This window comes from Chelonoidis abingdonii, chromosome 9 (assembly GCF_003597395.2).
Source record: "Chelonoidis abingdonii isolate Lonesome George chromosome 9, CheloAbing_2.0, whole genome shotgun sequence".
In the NCBI taxonomy this organism is placed as follows: Eukaryota; Metazoa; Chordata; order Testudines; family Testudinidae; genus Chelonoidis; species Chelonoidis abingdonii.
In genome coordinates, this window is record NC_133777.1 from 65,956,430 (window position 1) to 65,983,913 (window position 27,484).

Sequence of the window (27,484 nt, forward strand, 5' to 3'; positions counted from 1 at the left end):
CATCCACCCAAGCAATTTTCAGCAAAGGAGGATAATTACTCAGCAGTTTCCATTACTTGTACTGTTCAGTGTAGAACACCTACTCCCTTGTTTCATGTATTGGCTGCTGGGTATCCATAGATGGCATCTGAGATGATCTAACAACCTTTCCAATACATAAAATAGTTTCCTCAAGCTAGCCATGATATGCCTGGCTTAATTTGAGTAATGACTTATTTTTCAGCACACTAATATTGTGTTAAGTTGTTTATTTCAAGCACATCTAATGTGTAAATTACATAATAATGACATACTTTTAAGTTAGTAACAAAGTTTACAGCATATGTGGCTGCACATTATTTTGATAGTTATGAAAAATAAATATGGGATAACACCTCATTTGTATCCTAAAGTATTTCTAAGGTACAATACAATTCAATAGGGCAGATATAATTGCAACATAAATTGCATCATAGATTAGAAAGAAGAAGAAACTGTGGCTATACCCTTGCTATGATGAAATAGAACTTGTATTGATAGATTTCTAGAAACAAGTTGATTTTAGGTTTCTCTTTCAGGAACACATTTTCGGCTGGCATTAAACCAGCCTCCAATTTTGTACCTGCCATATCACATACACCTGAATTAGTGGATGTAGATCTGATAGGCTCCCAGCAGTCCAGTCCACATGTGCAAAATGGATGAATATGCAATCCTGTGGACACAAGAATTCGTATGTACATTTTTACACTCAAAAATCTGAGGCTGTGCCTGAGAATGTGGTCCTTTATCACATTCAGAATGAAATGATGTAATTCCACTCTATACTCTACTGCAGTTTTTCTTCAACTGGTGGGTCATGGAAGGCAACCGAGGGGTTGAGAGTGATTGAAAATTTTATTAAACCCCACATACCCTTACCCTTCCAGGTTAAATATTCTCTATCAACCTCTCAAAACACACACAAATCAACTCAATAGGCTTATCATTGATATGTTTTTAACTCTCACCTTTTCTAATAAATATAAGGTGGTTGTGGAATTTTTTTTTTTTTTTTTTTAACTTCAGATAAGGGGTAGCCAACCTGAAAAGGATGAGAAACGCTGTTCTACAAATCCTGGAGTTTCAGCAGCTCTGCTCTTTGCTGGATTGAAGGAGTCTGAATTTCTAGGAAGCTTATCAACAAGAAGTTTCTGCTAGCTGGCTGCTACAAACCTGTTGGGTGGAAGGCAACTTCCCAGCTGTGTGGGACTTATCTGGAGTTTGACTCTCTAGAAGAAAACTTGTTGCAGTTTTAATCTTTTTTTTCTTTTAATTTAAAGGGAAGAACTCACAACAACAGTAGACCACTTTGTTTATTGTTTCTCCAAATGAAAGTCGAAGAAGAGACGTGGGCTGATGTAAGTGAATAAGAATGCTGTTGAAATTTGCTTTTAAGCATCTAAAGGCCTGCCTACACCATCTAACAGAAAGGGATTGTGTGGCTCAACAAAGTAGAAAGTAATTATCCAAACAAAGTCAGCCTTATTTAGCCAGCCATCCTTGTTACCCCACTGCAAATGCCCTTAGCCCTAACAATGTTGCCTGACCATTTTCAAGTTTACAAGTTAATGTAGCAATCCAAGATCCAGAATCTCTTCCCTTCTTCCCATCAATGTCCAAATATAATGTCTAATAATGAGCTTGATTTATGAGTGTGAGCTAGGAGATGCGTAACAGGAAACTAGCCAGAGGGCTCAGTGAAACCATGAAAATGCATGTTTATAGTACAACAAAGAGGGAGCAACTGGTTCATGTGAACAAATGACAAAGATTATTCACTTTCCACAGAGCGTGGCCACAAACTAAAACCGTGGATCTGAACACTCTTGGACCTTTGAGGTGATTCAACGACAGACACATTTTGCACCCAGCCCTCATTTTTATAATGGGAAGAACTAAAAACCCATTGTAAACAATGCTGAACTTCGGGGGTGTTTGGATTCTGGATCCAAATAACTTGATTTGGGCGCAATTCTAATCTCCACTGAGGAAAGCATTTGGCCCTAGAGAACAACATGCACTAAAACCCTTATAGGGTAAGCACCACAAAGAAGCAAAACCCTCTATTACTTTTTTGGTTTAAGTGTGCAATCTAAATATATTTAGAGCACAAATATACATAACATTTTGAGGAGCATAAGAGGTCATCTGAATGTGTCAGACATTTTTTTATTTTTCAAACAGGCCAAGAAATTTATGGTTTGGAGTATACATCAATATCATGATAAATCATCCTGTTCCTAACCTTCCAAGAAACTGATAACATCTACCCCATATCCTGTCCTTTCAGGTATAAGGCACATGACTTGCTCTGTTAATTTCAGTGGAACTAAATAAGTCATCCAAGATACCCTGCAGTCCCTTAGAACATGCCATATGGAATGTTAGCCTTGTTGTGTGCAGTGAACTCAGTCAGCTTCTGAAAGCAAGTTCAAGCCTCTAGGATATATGCTGACCTTGATGCAGAGTAGAATTTGCACTGATAGAAACAGAAGTGAAGCATGAAAGTCCAGTCTCACAGCATGCACATGTTCACTTAGTAAAGGAGCAGCAAGGGCTTGTCTATGTGAAAATTGCCCTAGTTTAACTAAAGGTGTGATATAAAATTGATTTAGCTAACGATGAAAAAGGGAACATGGACACTTTAGTCAATATTTAGCTTACGTCAATCAGGAAGAGGTTTAAGCTACATTGAAATAAGTCACTCAGACTGAAATAAGCATCTCTGTCTCAGTCTCACTAAACAGGACTAAAAACCTACATAAATTAAGCTAGCGCAACTTCTGTGGATAGCCAAGGCCTAAGTGCAGCAAATTCAGGGAAGAATTAAGCTAACCAGGATCCACCAAAAAGCAGAGGATCTCCAGATTCTTTTTTCCATTCTAGGTCTCCTTTCTACACAGTCTTAGGGGGAGATACGCCTCTAGGGGCATGTCTGTAGAGCAGCTGGGAGGTGCAATTCCCAGCTCAGGTAGATGTACATGTGCTAGCTCTACTGAGGCTAACACCTAAATGTAGCTGCAGCGGCACGGGCAACATGGCCAATGGCCAATGTATGTACCCGGGGGTGTTGGGTGGGATTGTACATGAGTGGTTAACCCCGAGGCACTGCTTGTGCTGCTGAGGCCACATTGCTATGTTTAGCATGCTAGCTTGAGCAGAGCTATCTTGTGTACATCTTGCCCAGCTGGGAAACACACTTGCCAGCTGCAACACAGACACACCCTAAGAGAATCCTGCACAGAACTCTCAGTCCGGGCGAGGAAGGGAGGAGGTGGCTTTAAGACACCTCTGCAGTGTCCCGATCCTGGCCTGCTCTCAGAGCTGAGAGGCTCTTGCTATAATTTAATCAAGCCTTGGGGACCTGTCTGAGTTACTGCAGCCTTCCAGAGCTGCCACAGAGACTATAATACTAAGTACTATGGCCACGGCTTGGACACATCTCTTACCCTCAGCCCCGCACCCTATGCCAGGGTTGTGACAGGGTCCTTGGGAGGCAGCCTTACAATTGTCTCCACAGTTCCTGTGCTTGGGGAATCTTCCCCTAGCCATGTAAAGCAGGATCAGGGCCCCTATATACCATTCTGGCTCTTTCAGGGGGCACAAAGGGGCCTGAGCAGCGGCGAGGATTTCACCTTCGCATTCTTCTTCCCCAGTCAGTTCCCACCTGCACGCAGACAAACTGATCCTGCCAACCACCCAGGAGAGATCTTTGTCCTCCTCCCACTCCGGAATCCTTGCACCTTCTGCCATTGAAGTCAGTCCAGCCAGTCTCAGCAGAGAGCACACCGATACTGCACAGCTACTTAGCCAGTTTGCCTCTCTCTCTGACTCCTTGTTACCTCTCACGCCAGGATCTTTCCTTCACCTGGCTCTGAGGAATATTAAAAAAAAACATACAAAAATGTCTAGCATAAAATCTGCTCTCCCTGCACAAAGTCTGAGTAAATAGGCTTTGCACAGGCAAAATCTGCAGAGAATGACACTCCATAGCACATCTATGTAGAAATTCTACATCACCTAGTGCCGCTCATCTGGTGCATTCATTATTATTGATCAGCACAAATGGAATGACCAGCGCAGTATAAAGACAATTCCTGCTCCTTTGTGCCTGTAACTGTAATCCACATATTTTTACTGCAGCATTTGGTGTATGTGTGTGTGTGGGCGGGGAGGCAAGGGGGCATTTTAAGTCCAAAGAAAGGGAGAGAAGCAGTGGGAAAGATACGTGGATTTTAGCAGAATAGTCTGTCTGCAGAGCAGGACAACTTGACTAAAAGAGTCCAGAAACATCCAGACATAGGATGTGGCAGTTACTGGGCATGTTCCGCAGCGGTTTCTGAAGCTAGGCAGAGAGTTTTCACTAAGGGCAAGGAGTCTTGCAGCTTCCACAAATTCACTGACAGCTGATCCAGTCAGAGCTCACCACAGGGAAAGTTTATAAATACAGAAGTTAAAGAGAGTCCTGTAGACTTAGCAGCATGCAAGACCAAGAGATGTTGTCTGCTGTGGGGGTGAGGTTCCAGTACCATACCTGTCTGCATACAGGTTACAGTTCCTATTTTACAGCAACTGAGGAGACCAGTTGTCTTGTTATCCCCATGCTAGTTGTAAGGATCCCCAGACTTTTCTTTGCTGAAAGCCCCTGAAGAAGTGTTTGGAAAAGAACGGAAATGCTGCCATTCTTCCCAAGCTCTGAAGAGTCCAAGTGACACACACAACATATCAAGGCCACGTTATAAAAACTGAGAATTCATCTCTGAAAGAAGATCATATGGGAATGTGTCTGTGTGCGTTTAAGTAGAGTAGTATGAAAGTCTATATAATAAACAGTAGATTTGGTACCTTGTAGATTTGATTTATGACGTTCTTTGTAAATGATTCCAAAGACTATTTACAGTGTGTTTTGTGTATTAAATATTTGATTGTAAAGAAACAGTATGGTTTCCTCTCTCAAACTGTCTGGGATCTATTAATGCCTACCCGCAGGGCTTTACATACAATAGCCCTGAGGTTTAACTCTGTGTAATACTTCCTGAAAAAACAGAGCTCTGGCCTATGTTTCAGCAAAGAGTTAAGGTGCTGTACAGAAGGAAGGGGAGTGTAATAGGTAGTGGGTACGTACTCAGCTATGCCTCCACAGCTGCTGTGTGCGCTACCGCAGATACACTGCTCGTTATATTAGCACTAGCTTGGTGAGCATTAACAAGAGTGCATGGCGATGAGCAGGGACTCATCCCCAGCTTGTAGTGTGGACAAAGCTTTAGACACACATTCTGGGGCTGTATGGGCCCAATTTTGAAAAATGCCCCTTTGCATAGAGGAATGCTATCAATGCGTTAGATCAGTGTTTCCAAACTTGGGACACCATTTGTATAGGGAAAGCCCCTGGCAGGCTGGGACGGTTTGTTTACCTGCTGCGTCTGCAGGTCCGGCTGATCGCAGCTCCCACTGGCCGCGGTTCACTGCTCCAGGCCAATGGGAGCTGCTGGAAGCGGCAGCCTGTAAGTGCCTCGGCCCACACCGCTTCCAGCAGCTGCCATTGACCTGAAGCGTTGAACTGTAGTCAGTGGAAGCCGCAATCAGCCGGAGGACACGGCAGGTAGACAAACCGGCCTGTCCCACCAGGGGCTTTCCATACACAAGCGGCGTCCCAAGTTTGGGAAACACTGCCTTAGATTATTAAAACTGAAAACACTTAAAATAGCCAATATTAAGGTTGCAGACATGTTTTAGGTTTGCACTTCTCTTTCACACACACTGCAAGGGGCTGTTTTATTTTTACTAAATGTTCTCACTGGACTTTTTTAAAGTAATGGAAACATTTGTATTGCTAAGTTTTAACATTGCTCATGTTTACAAAACCTAAAGTTTAAGCCAAATTGGACTTGGTGAATTTCCTTTAAACAATTAATTGCTCATTATTTTCCAAACAATCCATCAAGAGCTCTATTTTGTAAGTGTGATGACATACTCCATGGCATGCAGTTGTGAGATAACCTCACTTTTTGGCTTCTAGAGCTACTAAAGACGACAATTTATTGGTCTGAATGCTAAATACTGACTTCCATGTGCCAATAGAATGGCACCTACTTTCTTGATCTGTGAATAATTAGCGCTAGAGAATTGTATTAATACCACAATAGCTTTTTTTATATACAAACCCAGGAACTGGGCTGGTAGTGTGCATAAGTTGATAATAAGTGAAAACAGCTTCTAAATTTCAAGTATACACAAACCAAGGCTGCATTAAAACATGGTCCACAGGAGCTTCAGTGATAGACTTTTAACACCAAGTCAAAAACAAACTTGGTTTTTGAAATGTAAGGACAACATATGGAACTGGGAAGCTAGTTTAGGTCACAGCGCAGAGGAGACGCTACAGCTTAAACAGCCTGGGTGTCAGCAAATGCAGATGGATGGGATCAGGAAGATTAATAGCCTCAGGAGAAACTTTGCTGTGTTCTGGATGGAATGATGGACAACACCATGAAGGTGTTGCCATCTTTTTGAAGATGGAAATGGAGGTCCACCAGCATCAGACTTAGGAGAGCCAGACTGAAAGGGAAATATAATAATATCACCCTGATTAGGTGCTATGCTCTGAAAAATGACAGTGATGAAGTAGTAAAGGACAAATTCTACCTTACACCATAGGCGGCGTTAGAGAGAGTACCACACCATGACCTAACTATCATCATGGGAGACCTGAATGCCAAAGTCGGTAAGGACAACACAAACAACGAAGAGCAATGGGAAGACATGGGTGTGGCACCATGAATGAAAACAGAGAGGCTTGTTGATTTCTGTAATATGAATGACCTAGTTAACGGCAGAACCCTATTTCAACACCATGAAATCTACAAGCTGACATGGTGTTCTCCAAATGGCAGAGATAAGAACCAGATTGACCATATGATCAATGGCAAATGGCAATGATCACTGGCAGATGTGAAAGTGAGAAGCGGTGCAGATATTGGCAGCGACCACCCCCTTGTGAGAGCCTCCATCAAGCTAAAACTGAGAAGTGTGGGACGTAGACTTTAAGACATTGACAAGCTAAAGTCCCCTGAAATACAGAAAGCCGTCATTCTGCAGTTAAAGAACAGGTTTCAGGCACTTGCAGACCTTGAAGAAGAGGAGGGGAATGCAGATGAGGAGATCAACAAGAAGTGGGACAAAGTAACAGCAATTTATAAAGAGAGCAGTGAGGCCTGTCTAGGATACAGTCAGAAGGAATGAAGGAGTGAATTACACCCAGCACATGGAACGCCAGAGAAACTAAACAAGCCCCGAAGAAAAAAGTTTTAGACACAAAATCCCAGAAGCTAAAGGACAAATACCACGAGGAGTATAGCAAGGCACACCAAGAGGTCAAACGCCTTGTGAAAGCGGACAAACGACATTATATTGATACTCTGGGAACACAAGCAGAGGATGCAGCTGCTCATGGGGAACACGGAACTGTCTACAAAATGATGCGGTTTATCAGTGGTAGACAGCAGACACCGATAAACACACTCATCAAGGACAAACAAGGCAACCTTCTAAGAAAAGAATAAAAACAAGAAATGCGCTGGACAGAGCATTTCAAAGAATTGCTGAACAGGGAGCTACCTAAAGAGGAAGCAAACATCCAGGAGGCAGAAGATGATCTTGATATCAACACAGACATCCCAGCTAAGGAAGAGATCATTCAAGCCATCAAATCCTTAAAAAAAAGGATAACTTGAAAGCAGAATTATTCAAGGTAAATCCTCAGTTAGCAGCATCTGTCCTGGCCCCTCTATTTACATCAGTCTGGGAAAGGGAAAAGATGCCCGATGAGTGGACCACTGGGGTTATAATGAAGATTCCAAAGAAAGGAACTCTCAGAGATTGTAATAACTGGCGTGGTATCATGCGTGGTATCACTTTTATCTGTGACAAGCAAAGTATTCTGTAAGATCATAGTCCAGCACACATCAGAGGCAGTTGATAGCATTCTCAGAAAAGAGCAAGCCGGTTTTCGGAAAGGGCATGGATGCACAGACCAGATCTTCACTCTATGAAACATAACACAACAATGCTTAGAATGGCAACAGCAGCTCTACATAAACTTCATAGACTTTGAGAAGGCTTTTGATAGGATTCACAGGACCAGCCTATGGTGCATTCTGTGGGCGTATGGAATTCCTTATTCCAACTTTACATGCAGTGCTGATTACGGTGAGCTCAGTTTTAAAGTCAAAACAGGAGTATGTCAGGGGTGTGTCATGTCTGCAATCCTCTTCAGCATGGTCATCGACTGGATAATGCAGCATACAACAGAAGAGGCATTAAATGGACACACTTCTCATCCCTCGAACGCCTGGACTTTGCAGATGATGTCGCTCTCCTATCACATACCCAACACCATATACAAGAAAAAATAACTCGACTCAACACATTCAGCCAGCAAATTGGACTGAAAATTAATTGCAATAAGACAGATATCATGGCCTTTAATATTGCCTCACCATCACCAGTCCGGACAGAGGATTATGTTCTCACTCATGTAGAAACATTCACATACTTGGGCAGACCATCAGCCAGGACGGTGGAACAAGCCACGACATCCGGAACAAAATCAGTAAAGCCAGGAACACCTTCAGAAGCTTAAATACAGTCTGGAAATCATCAAAATATAACTTCAAAACCAAACTCAAGATTTATCAGAACTGCGTACTTTCAACATTACTTTATAGCGCAGAATGCTGGGGAATGAGAAAGTATGACATGTCCAAACTGTCTTCATTCCATACAACCTGCCTCAGAAAAATCCTCCGTATCTTTTGGTCCAGAACAATCTCACAGTGCAGCCAAGAGAATCTGAGCACCATCATTGCTAGGAGGCGTTGGAGATGGATCGGTCATGTGCTGATTCCATCCCCAGAGTAGCAATAAGATGGACACCTGAAGACAAGCGAAAACAAGGCCGCCTGAAAACAATAGGGCAAAGAGCTGTGGAAGCTGACCTGAAAAATCTGGGGCACACCTGCGGAACCGTTGAAAGACTTGCCAGAAACAAACAAGAATGGAGGAGCTTCGTCACTGCCCTAAATGCCAGAGACGTCGTGGGAGCATGATGAGGAGGATTTTAATTTATTTTTCAAAGGCAGAGGCTCACCTCCAACATTCCGCTTCATACTAAAGCCTCATTTCAAAGTGATGCAGCATCTTATCAAGAGAACCAACATCAGCGTTAGCAACTTCACTTATTAGGTAGATTGGCCCAATTCAAACAGCTTTTGTAATTTTTCAAGTCCCCTTTCCTTAATCTTGTTTTAATCTTCCAGGGGATTATTATAAAAACTTTTCCTTCCATGTTCCCATCCCTCCTCAGCCCTGCGCAAACACAAACACACTGAGGAGAAGAAATGCCCCTTGGGAATTCCCCCAATATACAGGTGGTGGAGTTGGGTGCCGGAGGCTTAACTCACGTTCCCTGACTCCCCAGTATACACCGGGCTGGAGGATGGTTTGGAATGGGAGGGAGCATGTCTGAGGCACTGCCAGAATATTCTGGCGATTGTGGCTGGAGAGCAGCTCACGGGCAGCTGGCCTTTGCAGCAGCCCAGAATCTTAGAGGGGCAAAGGTTGGGTGGGCCCAGAGCTCCCTGTCCGCACACACTTAGGCTGTGCCTCCTGCATGGGGCAGCACAGAATCTAGCCCCAGCTGCTAAAGGGCTTTTCACAAGCCATGCTGTTTCCCGATAAGGAGTTTCTTTTGAAAGGGAAAAGTAGCATTTATTTTGAACCTCAACTGCCAGCTGACACACTCACACACAAATATAGAGTAACATGGACTTCACAGATAGGTAAAAGAAAAATAAAGAAAAGGAATTTCTGGGCCTTCACTGTCCTGTCACAGTATCTTTTAAAAAAACACTAATGCCTCACTCCAGTAGACTGAATATCAACACCCATTCACTTGATCTGCAGAGGAAGTTACAAACTTACAAAGATAATATAACACGAAGTATTTCAGCCCTGAGGGAACTCTACTGAACCCTGATGAGTTATAACATGGTGTTTTTTTTATTACTGGCCAAACCCAGAGGTTTAGTATCTGGGAACAAAGTATTTTGGTCCCATCTGCATCCAAAACGAAGAATGAAAGAGGAGAGACCTCAGGATGGGAGCCCTGTGTGGTGGTGGTGGTGGTGAACACAGTTAATTTTCTAGTGCAGAAACAGCCTATTGTGATCATCAGATATTTTAGGTCACCACCTGAGAAAAAACAGAAGTCTGCAGAGAAAACCCACATCTAAGGCTTTGTATCGAAATTAATATTCAGGCTTCGTATTACGCTGGATGTCAGTCACCCACCACTTACCTGGTGACTTGAGTCCTGGTGCCAAAGTCCAGAGACCTCATTGACTGCAACACTTCAATACAGCCCATGTACTAGAATAGAAATGGAGAGCAAAAAATCACAGTTATTTAAAAGAGCACCTTGAAAAAACAGAAAGAGGTTCACAACTGGGTGCAGATGTAACTTTGGTCCTTTAAGGACATTAAATAGATGTAGAAACATTTGTACAACCATTTTCAAATCTGCTCAACAATATATATTTTATCTGATTGAGTAATGTAATTGACTAAACAATGATTGCAAACAATGTAACGTTAAAAGGAGGCAGGCCAATTAACACACACGAAAATCTAATCACCTCCCTCTCCCCAACCCTACTTACCATTGGTTATCTTGTTTCAGTTTGTGCCAGTGTACTAGGTTTACCATTGGACCATGAGGGATGTGAGAGAGGCAGTGGTGACATTTATGCATTAGCAGAAAGGCCATATGCCTTAGGAGCATCCTGCAGAGTGTCCAGCCAGGGAGGGAACTGCATGTCACTCCAAATAGGCCAGCATGGAGGGAAGTATTGGTGTGTGCAAGAGGAAGGGCCTTTGGATCTGTACCTGTGCAGATTCAGTGGCTGACAGCCCTTGTATAGGGGGTTGGGAGAGCAGTGTGGAGGGACTGTATCATAGAGCATCAGCCTGCCCCGGAATCAGTGGATGAATTCTGTCCCTCCAATCTACAGTACACACTTGATTTCCTGCAACAACGCTCATTCACCTGGGCTTTGTACAGGGGTGGGCGTGAAACAAAGAACTGTGTCAGTCAGAACCAAAGTGGAATCTCAGGACGTGTTAGCCTAGGAATCGCTTTGGTGGTTACCTATGAACCAGGACATGTCTATCTCAGTACAATATGTAAGTCAAAGCCACTGACTGATATTACTTCACCCCAAAACACGTACAGTAGAACCTCAGAGTTCTAAACACCAGAGTTATAAACTGACCGGTCAACCACACCCCTCATTTGGAACCATAAATATGCAATCAGGCAGCAGCAGGGAATAAAAAAACCCCCAAAACGCAAAAACAGTACAGATGCAAGTTCTTCCGGTGAGTTAGCCATGACTGTCTTTTCCTGAATTAAAGCTTCTGTTTGGTGAATGAAAAGAACTATGGTAAGGAGATTATGGAATATTCTCACAGAAGCTACAGCTGAAACTAGCCTAAGGATTTCTGAAATTACTGTTACAGAAATATTTTTAGGGTACCCGTGTTTTGTTCTGTTTAACTGTACAAAGTGGTATTTCTGCTGTTGGAAACTGTGTTCTTTTGTCCTGTAGGGCTGTGATTTAAAAATTAAAGAGATAAAAATCTGAGTTATACATTGCATCATTTATGGAGAATCTTGTGTTCCCTTCTCATTAGTTAGCTCTCACGAAGGGAGTAGCTAAGTGTGCTGCTCAGAAAAGCATTGTACAAGTGTTTACATGCACAGATTTTAAACTCCATTTTCTCTTAGGAACAGAAATTCAGTGAGCTGGCTGGCGACACTCTGCTACCCTGGATGAAATGAAAGATTCAGAGGAGGGAGTGAGTCATATGCTGAGATCATATGATGTTGAGTAAGTTCACCCTTGCATCCTGAACAGATGCGTGGGAAGCTACTCTAAGCAAAGATGGAAAAAAAAATCAATCCTAGGTTTTTGCAATAAATTACCCTGACTGGAGCTGATCTTGTTCACAAAAGATGACTCCTTACTTAAAACCTGGGTAGAGGAAATGCATTAATATGGCAACTTCCTTAGTTCCCTGATTTGTTTACTGTCCATGAGTGTCCTGAAGATACACAATCAATAAAGGCTGAATCTCCAGATCTCAAGGGAAAAAGAGCAGGGAAAAGTGTAGAAAGAAGATAGCAACCAGGGTCCAGGAGAAGCTGGCCAAAGAGAATGGGAGAAGCTGATCAAAGTGAATGGGAGGGAAATGGAAGGCTGTGCCCCAGTATTCAGGAACTTGGGCTGAAGAAGAGACCTGTGGAGCAATCAAAAAGGGACTTAAAGGAGACTGGAACCCCTGCTAAATAACGCAAAAGAGACTGCCCTAGAAAATATAAAGCGTAATGCCTTTGATTTAGGGTCTGTCTACACTGGAGCTGGAGGTGTCACTTCTAGTTCAGGTAGACATACCCACACTAGCGCTGATTGAGTAGTGCACTACCAATAGAAGTGTAGTTGCCATGGCATGAGCAGTGGGATGGGCTAGCCACCCAAGTACATAGGCAGGGCTGTGGTCTTACCCAAGTGTTGCCCTAACTACCCTCATGTGCCCCCCCACAACAAAACCCTCTCACCTGAGTTTACTGGTGCTTGCAAACTGGGCTAGCTGGCATGGATGGGGGAGTGGGCTAAAGCCCAGGTTCTGCTTTCGCTCAGGCTGGTAATCACTTTGCAGTGAGGATGCAGGCTCACTCACTTGAGTGTCAGTAGTCATCCACTGCCTTCCCACAATTCCTTTCATGTGCCCAGAAGGACAGGCAAATTCTCCACAATTCACTGGGAAAGAACAATTGAGCCACTCAGCTTACTGTACCACAGGGAAGCATGGAATATGTCCTCAGAAGGCCTAGTGATACTCTCACGGGAGCACAGCAGTCAGAAGGACGGATTAACTCTGGTAGGGCTTTGCAGTGTGGCAGCTCAGACCCAGACTAGGCTAAACCCAGGTGCAAATCACCTGAGTTAGCTCTGAAGTGAAGAATGACTGACTGACTCAGTTTGGAAGTGGAGGTGGAAGCACTGGCTCCATGAAATAGCCACCTTGGGTACAGAAGAAGTTTGGTTGGAGTCTGAGACTGCTGAAGGTTTGCACAGGCCAGCATTCTCCTGGCTTCCCCTTTTTTATTTTAAAATGCAGCATAGGCATGGGATTAGCCAGCCTAGCATCTGGTGTAAGTGTTTTGGGGGTCAGAAGGAGTGGGATCAAGCCCTTATGAGTACAACATCCTAACCCTAGTGGTGTAATAAAATACCCTGTAGTACAAGTTATAATATTCTATATATTCTTTCCCATGTTATAAAACACTTTTGCATATGAAATTTTCAACACCAACGCTTCTTGGTTAAGAAAGTAGTTAAAATCCCAGCAGGGTTAGCTAGAAGGAAGGATGCTTACTTGAACAACAGCCTGGGGCAGGGGCACCTTTAGAAATTACAATGAAATGTGCCACTTCTACACCAATTCAAAGTTAAATCTTGGAAATGTGCTTTCCCCTCATTCCTCGGTAATTGGCTGAGATCAGCAGCCAGGTGAAGAAGGGCTGGCAGATGTTAAATCCTAGCAAGGTGGAGTGGTTATGCTTGAAGAAGAGTTTGCCATCATGGTGAGGCCACAAATTGTCAAAGTCATAGTTCCACAAATTGTCAGGACAATGTGCAAGGTCTTTTTGACTCAGGTCTTGAATAAAGCAGCATTCCCAGAGTCATGTCCTGCCACCTACAACTGGTTAAGAGACTACATCCCATCCTTGCTGATGATCACTTATTAATGATAATGCTGGCAATGCAATTTATTTAGGATTGAAAGTATCAGCCCTGAGAAAACTGTTGCTATTGAAGAATGCTGCAGCAGACCCACACAGCTTCATAGGTTACCAAGAGCATGTTGCCCTGGAGCTCTGGTCTCTTAACACTGTTTTCTATACAGGTTCAGTGTAATTTGATGTCTTGGTCTTTATTTCCATGCTATAAATGGTCATGACCTAGGATACTTAAAAGGCCACTTCACTGTCCAGGACCTCAATACTGTTGACAGCTCCACTCCTCAAAAACAATCAAACCATCTACTGCCAGAGTGAGGGCATTTGCTGAAGAGACAGGCCTTTCTCAGGGGCCCATGGGGACTGTGGTCTCTCCCACAAGAACTCAGAGCTACTATACACCTTACCATGGTCCAGGTGAAAAGCAAGAAACACTTTTTCAACTCCCTTTTCCCAAACAACACGGAACACTTTAAATTCTTTGTAATATAGATATTTCTAGCAAGCTACCCATGCTATTTCCCCCTGCATGACGAATGGAAAGGAAAGTCCAACTGCAAGATGGTTTAAATCTAAATTTGGAAGGTGTTTTAAAGCCACAATAATTGGCTAAGTATAAAAATGTAAACAGAATAGGCCAGAGTAATTAGCTTACTCCAGGTTGTTGTAATAAGGGATACAATGTATGAGGGCCAGTTACTTGTATGAGCTAAACAGCTGACGTAGCATCTGAACATGCCAATTCTTGCTTCCCAAAGCTGTATAAGGAGGTACTTGTCACGGACACTCAAAGGCCAAAGGAAAGCAGTGGAGAAAATCAAAGCTGGATCAAGGGTACTGCACAGAGCATGAACAGCAGGGAATGCAGACAACGTACTGTTCTGACTACAGAAATACTCTGCCCAAGGAAAAGCACCATAATTAAATTTGAGCCCTAGGCTAAGAACATGAGTTCAGCAATTAGTGCTTGATCCTGAGCCCACTGAGGTCAATAGTAAAGTTCCCATTGACTTCAGTGTGGCAGGGTCAGGCACATACACAGTAGTCCCTCTTTCAGGTATGAGGGACAGGATAGGAGAGTATGTGCTAGAGAGGATTGTTCCTTGCTAAAGGAGAGGCCAACAACTCTTCCAGCAGGTATGGGTGTGAGAATAATCCAGTGGCTCCCTACATTGGGTGGGGGAGGGTATTCCTGGATCGCAGGGCCTAGACATCCTTATGCAGAAGCTGATTTGGGAACAATTCCTGTGTAACTGAGCTGGGGGAGTTAAAGACGAAACCTTTTCCCTGTTAGATACAATAGTACTATGCAGAGTCAATGAAAAACAGGAGGAAAGGTCGTGTGGGAGGAGGTGCCAGGATGCAGCAACATAGGTTATGTGAATAGGACTTTGATGACCCCTTCAACTACAGCTCCAAGTCTCCTGCCTTTCCTTTCCTTAACACAACTAATACTTCCAGTACTAGTTTGAATGACTGCAGTGATTAACCTAAACAAGCAAGACAGGGAGCAAAATGCCTTGCTTCAAATTAAACCATTCAGCTGAAGCTTTACAATTTTACGTATTAGTTAACAGAGGTTACTCACCCTTAGGGCAGTTTCAGATCCAATTAGCCAGGAATTGGCACTCTGTGCTTTTAATAAAAACAGGACTGTATTTTGCTGCCACCATATAGCTTTGTCTCCAATGTATATGAGTTTCAATACTGACCTCAAGTTCAATTCACTATAAACGTAATGTGGCTGTGTGGGGAAAGCAAGCGTCATAAACATTTGTACTGAATGCAAAAGAGCATGCCAACAATCCTAGTCTGATTCCAATACTTCTGTACCCAGCACTGCTCTAACAAGAAGCTTTTGAACTAGAAAAAGTTTCTGAGTTTCCCACCCTGCCTCTTCCTCCCTTTTCTGGGTAATGGTGCCCTGTGTTTGGGAATGCCTCACTCATTGGACTGTACCACACAGAGGTGCTCCAATCGCAGGGTCCCCATCCCCAGTGCGCTTGAAGAAACTCTGATCCTACAGCTCATGTGTAATTGGGGTAAGCTTCTTCATACAACTGTTGGGGTTTTTTTTTTAATAATGCACCTCTGAACTATTAGTGGAGCCAAAGGCTAAAGAAACTGTCACAAAGTCATGGCCATAAATAACAAGCTTCAGTAGCCACCATACCAAGTCTGATTAAACCTTTGACAGCACTGCTTCCTGTTGGCAGGAGTTCTTAAACTGGAGGTCGGGACCCCTCAGGGGGTCACAAGGTTATTACATGGGGGGTCGTGAGCTGTCAGCCTCCACCCCAAACCCTGCTTCACCTCCAGCCTTTATAATGGTGTTAAATATATAAAAAGATGTTTTTAATATATAAGGGGAGTCATCCCCAGAGGCTTGCTTTGTGAAAGGGATCACCAGTACAAAAGTCTGAGAACTCCTGGTCTAACTGTTAGAAAGGGGCAGGTACTGTTAACAAAACTCTGTAACCAGAGCAACACAGATCAAAATTCTATTTTCATCAATGCAGAAAGGTGGTGGTTTGAGGTTTGGTTTTGTTCTTTCTTTCTTCTTCTTTCAGTTTTCCGGTTTATAATCTCATTATCAACCACCACATCAGGCTGCTAATGACCAGCTGAACCTTTCAGTTCTGCCCCAGGTTCTCAGTTCCTCCAAAAGTTCATTAACTGCCTGTTCACCAACCTGCACGGTGCTGAGTTCCTCCTGCAAAGCTCTGAACACCTTCCAACCCCAAACAAAACCCAACAGAGCAAACCAAACACTGCACTACATACACAATTCTCCCCCTAAGGAGAGGATGAGAGACAGAAAGAATTAACTACATGTGATGTTAGTCAGGTTGCTTCATACACTACTGGCAGGTGCACTGATATTCTGGTTCTGAGGGCAGAATAAGAAGACATATAAACTAATATGGAACCCAAATGGAAACAGGTGGTTCTCAGCACTGGAGCTAGTCAAAATCCTTTAATCCAAAAACATTTTGAGATGAAAAATGGTTTTCACTAAATGGAAATTTACCCAAGAAAGAATTTCATATTTTGTTGCAATTTTTCATCTTTTCATTCAAAACTCCCTTGATTTTTTTTCTTTTCATTTTTTGACCAAAAAACCCAAAAACCCCGCACCTGTGAGGAATTTCAAATGCATTTTCCAACTGGCTGCACTGGGCACCCTTGCAAGCTCTAGCCCTAACCAGATTCTTTCAAAGCTCAGCCTTGTGTTGAGCTACCAGCTTCAGATGAGGAAAAGGCCTAAGTGGCACCATTTTCTGTTAGAAACCACAGGCTACGATAAAGAGCCTGGGTACCAATTTAAACTTGGTCAATAAGGAGTTAAAGTTGGTAAGAACTGATGGCTATTTGCTGGACTTCTGTCCATTGGAGAGGATACTATCCATCTCTTCTTGGCTGATGCAGCAGAGACCATGTACAAAGTTTGTGTTACCTGCCTGCCACTCATCACTAGCAGTGCTACCTTCAAATCAGGGTGAAACACATGACCAGAGCATCAAGGAAGTTTGCGCTCCCTCTGCCCAGGCTGAATCTGTACTGTGGAAAGAGGAATTTAATCTCCAGGGCTATCAAACAGCCGGACTGCCCAGCATTCAGTAATGCACACACCATATTTTACAAGCCATCGCAGAGAAATTGCTGTTAGTTGCCCCGGGTCACTCCTTTCCTCAGAGGGGCTGATGAACCTGCGTCTGCTATGTTCCCATCTCCCTTCTACTCATGTAGGGAGAAGAATACTGAAACAAAAGGACTAACCACAATTGATAAGCCACTGGGCCAGGCCGTTATTGACAAGATATACAGGAGCACGATTCATGGGAATTACTAAGTCAGTGGTTACAACAACTGCTGCCTGCTCCTTTCACCCAACGCTCTTCTAAGCTTTTGACCCACAGGGTGGTTCAACAAAACCTTGTGTTCTTATTCATTCTGCCATGGATATTATAATAAAATACTTGCACCCTAGTGCGATGCCTGTCACAGCAAGAGAAATACATCCTGGTTCATGAATCATAGATGAGGCTGAGAAGCAGTGAGTCACTGAAGTTAATCTACTTCCCAGGAGGGTCTTGGATTTTTCATTTCTTTCTTTATTTTTGGGGTAGACTTGGCAAAATGCCAAACATATTTGTGTCCATCCTATTTCTGAGTGACTCAAGCCATGTTTTTGGGACTCCATCTCCAAAAAGCCTCAAAAGTCAGAGTGTTAGCTGCATGAGACTCTGCAGGCATAATAAAAACATTGCTGCTACTAAAACTTCATGTGACCCATTATTTTCTGGCTTCTAGCCAGATCCTGGCATTTACATTACTGGAGCATTATGGGTTTATCAGTTTTCACCAAGCCACGTGATCTGAGCACAGTTCCTGGCTTTGCCACAGATTCACTCTGTGATCTTTGGCAAATCATTTAATCTCAAATTCCCCTCTGCCAAGCGAGGATGGCCACTCTTTCCTTTCTCACACCCTTTGCCTACCTTGGCCTCAAACCTGCCAAGACTGAAGACTCTGCATAATATTACATACCTGAGTAGTCCCCTGCTGAAGCCAATGGAACTACTCAGACATGGAAAGTTGTGCAAGTGTTTAAATCTTTGCAAGATTGGGGCTCTAGCATGTGAGCTGTTTGGGGCAGGGAAACTGTCTACCCCGTGCCTTGCCCCATAAGGCCCCAATCTCAGCTACTACTGTAACAGAAATCATAATGACAGAAGAAACAAAATGAGAGAATGAGTTTTAAGAAGATCTAGAACCAAAATATCCTCAATTTACAATGTTTGGCAGTGTTGAATTTTTGTTTAGGTTTTTTTGGGGGGGGCAGCAGTTGGTAGTGCTCCCCAATACTCCATGGGAGCTCATCCCCAGGTTAGGACAGTTTTGTAGAGAACGAATTTGATTATTTATTTTTAAAATAATACAAGAAAATGCTGTATGGAACATCTATAAAGTTGGCTAGGATTTGACTCAAAATACACCAAACCCTGCCCCCAGGCTCCCCTAATATAACCTGGATAATACAACCTCGATCCTCTCATTAGTTTTCTCATGCAGATTTCAGTAAGACAAATTACCTGTGAGTAAAGGCAGGATTGCAAAGGGCAACATGAGAAAAGCCATACTGAGTCAGACCGATGGTCCATCTAGCCCAGTGCCAGATGCTTCAGAGGGAATGAACAGAACAGGGCAATTTTGAGTGATCCACCCTGTTGTCCACTCCCAGCTTCTGGCAGTCAGAAGTTTAAGGACACACAGAGCAAGGGGTTATATCCCTGATCATTTTGACTAATAGATGGACCTATCCGCCATGAAATGGAGTAGGGTAGAAAAGCTCCTGTGCATGATCTCTCAGGAAAAACCTCATAGTGGACATGGTATTCCTCACTTCCTGCCTTAAGGCCAGTCTTGCAAACTGCCTTACTCAAGAGACCCCCAACTCATTTCACAGAGGTTACCCAACAGCTATCAGATAAATAGCACTTATGTTGGTAAAGTTCTCAGATCCTTCAAGAGTGCTGTGAGAAAATGTAAGCTACATGATATTAGTACATTATATAATATTAAATTCTAAATTAACTGCAATAATTTCCCCTTCCATATTTTTAATAGGGGACTCCAGTAAATAAGACTTGTTACAGAAATGTGCTTAACAAAATCATGCAAGATTTTGAAGACTGTTCATACTGTTGATTTAGAGACTGAGCTGTTTTAGTACTGTTAAAGTACTGTTTTATGGTCCGATCCAATGACCATGGAAGTCAGCAAAATGATCCCTAGCAACCTCTGTGGATTGGGCTGTTAGGTGTTGGATGGTGTTAAGGAAAGATACTATTTTCATCCGTCTGTATCCCTGTCATGAATAGAACGTATAGCCAGCCTGGCTTTGAGACTGTTGTGCATAGTTATAATCACTGCTTGGCAAGCCTTATCCACAGTAATTATCACATTGAGACTAGCAAGTATAGTAGAGTAGCTCATTGTGCAGTCCTCAGTCTGATTATAATGAATACCGACAGTCCCTCACATTCTATTGGCAAACAACATATAGAGAGTTCATGCTGTCTAGTTACTCAGTCTTTCTATAGGAAGACACCGATTAGGCAGTACATGAGAAAAAAAGATATGTAAATACATTGCCTTCTATACTCTGTAACAGATCAAGTACCAAACATATTTTGGAACACAGAAACAAGGAAATTGCTATACCTGCAGTATCCAGGGTTTGTCAGTGGCCTGTACCAGATGCTAGAGCTAGTCAAAACTTGGAATTTCTAGTTCACAGGAAATTCTGACACTTAGAAATTTGTTTTCAGTCTGAATTGCAACAAAATTTCAGAATTCCCCCAAAATGAAATTTTTGAAATTCAGTACAAAAAAACCTGGTATTGTCTCCTGGTTTCTGGCCAGATTCTGTTTAAGCTCTTGCACATGCTGTCCTGTATTTTGCCACGCTGAACTTTAGGGTTTGATCCTGCAGACATTTGTCACATGAGCAGGCCCACTGGAGTCTGGCTACTCACATGAGTTAGAGCTATGCATTCAAGCTCATCATGCTGAGATCATAACAAGCTCAGGAATTCATTCAAAACTGGTCACTGATAACAAGTTTTCCTGTTTATATCTATTGCTGCAAGTGAGCTCTTCAGGATATCAGAGGGGACATGTGACCTTTCAGCTCTGGGGCTTACAGTTAATTCTAAAGAGAAGGATCCTGGTTTGGTACAGGACAATGGACAGCCATTTCTGATTGTGGCAATGACAGTAGCTCCAAATGGGCCAGAGGAAGCCTCCCCTTGAGAGAGCTCCACTTAAAGATTCGCTCATGAAATATACTCAGTTTGAGAGAGATTGTTTAAAAAATATGTTTAATCTGATAGGTAACAGAAGGGCTAGTGCCTTTTTCACCTTGCATTCCTCTTTCCTCTGACCATCCTTTGTTCTCTTTTCTATCTTTTCTTCTTGCTTCTTGTTCACGTTCAACATGAACAAGAGAGAAGGAACTCAAGCTGAAATAGGGAAAGGACAAGTTCAAGAATATTTAAATAAGTTAGATATATTCATCCTAGAGTGCTTATGGAACTATCTAAAGCAATCTCGGAACACTTAGCCATTATCTTTGAGAACTCATTGAGGATGGGTGAGGTCTAGAGGACTGGAGAAGGAGTAAATATAGTATCTATTTTTAAAAAGAGAAACAACAAGGACCGGGGAATTACAGACTGGTCAGCCTAACTTTGATACCTGGAAAGATATTGGAACAAATTATTAAACAATTTGTAAGCACCTACAGGATAATAGGGCTATAAGGAATAGCCAATTTGTCAAGCACAAATCATGTCAAACCAAAGTACAGAGCCATGGCTTTGCCCAGCCTCTTAGGCATTACTCCTGAAGTAACTTAAAAAATTTTACTGTAATTTTCCCATAGCATAAGCTTTCTCTGTGCCTAATGTAGATGGTCTTCCATTCTGGAAAGCTCTTAGACAGCAGATGAACCTTAAGAAATTAAAAGGTCAGGGTCAAAGGTCCAGAGAGAAGAACGGGAAACAATTGTCAGTTCTTTTCACAGTGCAAGAATTAAGGTAACAATTGTAAAGTCTACACTGGGAGAGAAGAAAAAGAACTGATGCTTGTGCCATGGGGGAGGGAAGCAGAAAATACAACTCGCAGGGACAATTCATGCAGCAAGGTTTCCTTCCCACCAGAGTGAAAAATGGAGACACAAAACGTAACAGTGCCAGTGCAGCCCTGAAAATGAAAGATATTGGGACAAGGGAGATATCCTCCATAAATAGACAGCTTCTAAACAGATAAAAGAGGTTACCTCATGCACTGGTACTCCCAGAAAATCAGCCGCATTGCAAATGCCAATTTAGGACTGTAAAACATGCTGCATGAAAGCAAACACCCACAGTATTTCCAGGAGAGATGATGCAAAAGAACTAGTTTGCAGCAGGATTCTCAGCAACTATTAGACACCTACAACATGACAGCGTTACGACTCATCTGAGATTTTGTGCAGCAGGATTGCTGTAAAGGGGATAAAGACATTATTTAGCGTTCAGCTCCCTCAAACATGCACTTCCTTATTCTTATTTCAAGTCAGTTAATCTGCTTAAGGAGCATTTATTATAATAAACCTTTAAGGAAATGCATTTGGAGACTAATATTATGTTATTGCTTTGGATTACTTATGTACTTTAATTCCCCTTGGTATAATCAACACGTCACTTATGCAAGGCCTCAGAAAACAGGGAACATGCAGTACACAGTGATTTTCGGTACCTATTAAAGAAGTGGGGAAAGGAAGGTTATGTTGCACAAGACCACACAATTTGATTATTTGTTTTTTTTAGTGGAAAAATCTGTGAGACGCTACTTACTCGTACACAGTAGGTCATGCCAGTCTTCACAATGTCCTCTCCGCTCTGCGCCGGAGGTTTCTCCTGTTTGCTTAGAGGAGTAGACTCAAAGCCCAGCAAGATGCAGTCATCTTGAGATTTTGTATTTATATCGAGTTTGTCCGGGTCCTGCCGTGGATAAGAAGTAGGCAGGCAGCTGATTAAACTGATTTCTGGTGAGGTTGGGCTGCTTGGAACTGTAACACACTCTGCGAGTTTAATTCTTGGCACCTCTTTTGTCCCCAGACAGAAGTTTTTAAAACCAGGCAGATTAGATGGATTGGATAATTTAATATTAGCCATTCGGGGTATCAAAGTGCACAAAGTGGTGGAGCTGTCCTGCGTCCCCAAGGTGACATCCTCAATTGGTAAATGAGGTGTGGAGGAATGAGGAGATGAAGAGGAGCCTTTGATATTTAAAGAACTACTTTGTGTACCTTCCTCTAATGATGTTATAAAATCATCCCTAAAGCGACTGTATTTAGCCCTGTTGAGCATTCCTGGGTGTCTAAATAGTCCTACATACAGTATGTGTCCACTGAGACTGTGCTGACTGCGTTCTCTCATAGCCTTGGAAGTTTTGTAACTGGATACTGTTGCATAAATTGGCTCTCTTCTTGTAGAGAAATGACATGGAAATTAAGCAAGTCAAACCATTTTAAAAACAGACGCCAATTGGAAATTCTTTGTTGACTGCTTCACACATAGCTTATTTTTCTTAATGAACATAGCTTAAGTCTGCACGGTCATCTGTAAGTAATGCTAAAGGAAACATACACATAGGTATAACAATACTGCAGCAGTTTAATCTGAAGAGATGCTATCCATATCTAAAATCATTTCTGCCACAAGCAAGCAAGCCTCTAAATCATTCTCAGCTTTGAACATTCACTGTTATAGCCTGCATCATTAACGGTGAATTCCTAGCTGCAGTAAAGACTAAAAAAAAATATTCCACAGAAAGCAATACAAGATAGCTAGAATCTCAAAAGCATCTTTAGATTAGCAAGAACCCAAAGAGATACCTTACAAGCCCTATTCTTAGCATTTTGTATTCAACTGACTCACTGGAAAGAAAAATCATGGTTCTGCAATTTGCACATTCTTTATTCACACAATATGATTTTAAAAAACATGCAAAATAATTCTCTGAATGTAGTCAGCAGTTCTTAATACAAATCCTGTTAATTCTTGTCTTTAAAGTCATTCAGCATCGCAATCTAGAAATACGCTCAATATTCGTATGGTCCAGCACAATTTTACTTCAAATCTCCAGACTCATCATCATCATCTTTGTGCAGCTTCTTTGACAGCCCTTGAGTCATTGCTAGCTTTTCCTTAAAAAGCCAGGTTAAGCAGAATTTTTCTGTTCAAAATTCTGAAGTGTGTGTTGCCGTTTTTGTGAATGAAGTTTTCTGAATGAATTTCTCTGTGTGCAAGCTAATAAATCTGTGAATGAAGCTGAGAATGGCTATAGCTGACTGACAATCCCAGGGGTGTTTAATTTTCATCCAATCAGAAGAAAGCCTGGTGACTCATACACCATAAATACACTAAAGGAGTAGCCATGAAAAAAATGACTTTTTGGGAAGCCAGGGTAGGGAGGAACAGTTTTAATGTGCCTGTAATGAATGGACAAACTCATCAGTAGTTACAATATCCATAGATCTAATACAATTTTTGCTCAGAACATAGCAAAAATTCTATTTTGCTATTATGTCTGCAAGGCACCATCAGAAGCCAATAATTGAATCTATTGTTCCACTGATATTAGGACATATGGTACGACTCCTGTGGGAAGATGTGATGCATCTTTCCTAGAAATTGAGTTGTTTTTTTTTTAAATTGACTGTTGGTTCAATATCCGATTTATTGCAACATCCTGTGCCTATCAAATTTACTCTAAAGACATGATGAAAACTGCAAAAGCCTAAGCACACAGGAAGCCAGAATCTGAAAAGGTAATGGCATAAAGTAAAATGTAATCTTTCCTCAAATTGCTTAAATAACAACCACATAATTCATAGAAACATTTATGTTTACTTATGTACGGTGCAGTTGTATTCAAGCAATACCTGCATCCAGACACTATTTCAACTTCAGAAAGGACGGCATTCACATTTCATTAAGTATTGTGGTGACTCCCCTGCTGTCACTACCCCAAACACATAGATTTCTGCTATTAGAGGGGTGGAATTTTTATTCCACTTTAAATCTGCTTGCACTGAAACTCACCAGTGGTAATAAAATCATGATGGATAAACATCTTATGCATTAAAATGCTAGCTCCAAAATCACTGTATAGGATAAGTAAAGGACCATCTAATGCTACTTCACAGAAACCACATAGCTTTTTAAATAGATATTGTCAAACCTGTTTCAAATTCCTACCTCTCTTGAAAACATTTATATGGGCCTCAACACCATTCTTGATATCCATGATTAAAAGCCCAAGAGCAGAGATTTGCCCAGCTGAGCCCTCCCAGACTGTGTCTACACTGCATTGTAAACCTGAGTCTGAGAGACCTGGGCTTGTGGACTCTGTGGTTCGAAGCCTAGTGTTGAGTGTCCAAGCTTCTTCATTGTAAACCTTGTCCACACTGAAAGATTGCAAAATGGCCCCAAGTCACTGCAGGACTCAGTTCTGACCCACCTCGCTAGCAGGGTGTTAGGACCCTGGTCAGATTGATTTGTGTGCAGACGGAAGTAGGGTTTGGACTCAAACCTGAGTCAGAGCCCAGGCCTACTGTGCTGTGTGGACATACCCTCACACTCAAAGGGTTTGAGAATAATGCAGTTAGAACTCAATTCCTGCTACTCAGCAAGTCTGTTCTATCAGCTGCCTGAGACACTTGATCACTAACTTTTAAAGTTTTCAATATTAAATTAATTTTAAGATGACGATATTGAGCCTGATTCTTCTCTCCTGTGTATTTGTATAAACCAAGAGTACCCTCTGAAGGAGAACTGGATTCCTAGCTGATTATCTTGAATATAACCGCAGGAGTGAACTAACAATGTACGGGTTACTGAAAAGAGATAAGTCAATGCTGCTATCAGGTTACACATGTCTCACAGCATCTAGTATTAATCCTGATAGTAGATTGAGAGGCAGGGCTGCCCGGGGAGGGGGGGGGGGCCAAGCAGGTCCATACGCCTCGCCTCCTAACTGGGGCCGGAGCTTGTTTCACTGGCGCTCCCCTCTTCAATCACTAGGATTGAACAAGCGAAGGAACACGGGGGCGGGTGGACATATAAGTACTCATAGCCTCTCGATAGGGACCATGTATTTACGCTCGACACCCCGAGCAGCGGGGGTAAACGAAGCCGGTACTGCAGATGCGTGGTGGCATTGGCTGTTGAATGGTCCATGAAAGGGCAGAAGGCCGACACGACGTGGGCGCATCCTGCCGGAGATCTCTACACGGGTCCTCGATCTCGGAAACTCTCTTCAGCCTGGATGTCTATTTTGCGCACACGCGCCTGAGGAGGTCCTGGTGCGCCCTGAGGTCCAGTGGGGAGGACTGGTGGAGTTCGTCCCGCACCGCCGCTCAATCTGGGGAGGCATGACGAGAGAGAACCTGGCAGGAGTGGGTCTGGTGGTGGCTCAGACTGGGAGCACCATGTCTGACTCTTGCAGGTGCTCAGGATCTGGAGGATGAGACGACCACTCTTTCCGTAGGGGATGGAGGAGGGCGTGAAGTAGCTGCCTCCGGAGCCCTTGCTCAGAGCCGACGACCACGGAGGAATTTGCTGGGGCCCTGGGCTTGGTGATACGCCCAGGGGGTCGAAACCCACTGCTGAGGACCAGCTCCTGCTGAGTCTCAAGAGAGGGCAGGCGGTCTTTCAGTGTCAAGGACACCCACTGCCCGCCGCAAAGAGACTTGACCTCATGGCAAGAGAGCCACGGGGAAGCCGAACGAGTGGGTACGGGTCCCGCACTCCAGGCGGCGAAGACCTCCTCCGCGTCGCCAGGAGATTGGTGCCTTGTCCATACCGGTGCCGCGATCGAGACCGGACTGCCACCAGCGCCAGATGCAGGCCCAGTGCGGGAGGTCAACTGGGATCTGATCGCCGATGACCGGGAACGACTCCTCGATCCCAGTGCCGTAACGTGGCTGGAGCCAGAACGGTGCCAGGAGTATCGCAGACTGGCGCGAAGGATGATCTGCGCCGCGAGTACGACCGTACCGCGTAGAGAGCGGATGACCGGGACTGCGCAGCACGCGTCGCCGAGCGAGACCTCCCTCGGGATCGAGATCCGGTGCCGAGATCGTGACCGGTGCCGAGCCGGAGAATCGGGGACGGTGCTACGAATCGGCGTGGGCTTGCCCTTAAACTTGCAGAACCCGCACCGGTGGTGCGGGGTTGGGGCAGCACAGGCTCCGTTAGAGCGATGAGTCCCTGGCCGAGGAGAAGGTCTCTGGCGTGTGGACGGACCATCAGCTCAACCCCAGATCTTGGCGGACGAGCTGAGAGGGATCGGACTCGACGGACCTGCCGGGCCGGAGTTGAACGAAGTCCCTGGCATCCAACACCGGCGCGTCGGCAGCCGGGTGCTCTTTTCGAGCAGCTTAGCTGGAATAGAGGGTAGACAGTCCCTTCCCTTGAACCGGTGCCCGGAGAAGGTTGCGTGCCGCCGGGTCTTCGCGGCCACAAGAGCTGGTCACGGTGCGGAGCCGAAGCAGCATCAGGTGCCACGACAAAGGATTAAGCGCCGCTTCCATCACCCGGAGCGTCTTGAGCGCTGGTCTCACACTCCTTCTTGGTCTCGGTCCTGAAGGTCTTGCAAATGCGGCACTTCTCGGAGATATACGATTCCCCCAGAAACTTAAGCAGAGCGTCGTGGGATCGCTGGTGGGCATCGGCTTCTTACAGGCCGAGCACGGTTTTGAACCCTGGGCGAACGGGCATAGCACCGGTGCCGGGTGCGGGAGAGGGCTAGCGGGCCACCGAAAACCCGCTAACTATATACACTAGAACTATAAACTACAACTATACTAAACTAGTGACTATAATATAAAAACTAGAACTTAGAACTAGAAACAATGAACGAAGAGAAGCTAGGGACGTGGGAGGGACAGCTATGCGCGCTCCACAATTCCAACAACCAACACGGCGGTAAGAAGGAACTGAGGAGCGGGCGGCCGGCAGGGGTATACATTACCCGCTTTGGCGC

The 27,484-nt window shown here is 43.7% G+C and overlaps 1 protein-coding gene across 2 annotated transcripts in view; it reads right to left on the bottom strand.

Moving 5' to 3' along the window:
• The window catches only part of SHC4 (SHC adaptor protein 4), a 76,065-nt gene that overhangs the window by 29,828 nt on the left and 18,753 nt on the right, over nt 1-27,484 (bottom strand). Inside the window, exons 2-3 of one of the 2 annotated variants that reach the window (XM_032762986.1) lie at nt 22,288-22,434; nt 10,379-10,449 (exon numbers count right to left, since the gene is read on the bottom strand). In XM_032762986.1, coding sequence (XP_032618877.1) covers nt 10,379-10,449; nt 22,288-22,305 — 89 coding nt within the window. In that variant the 5' untranslated portion in view covers nt 22,306-22,434. Of the gene's footprint in view, nt 1-10,378; nt 10,450-22,287; nt 23,729-27,484 lie in introns of those variants that run through there. The other variant, XM_032762978.1, reaches the window with a different exon arrangement.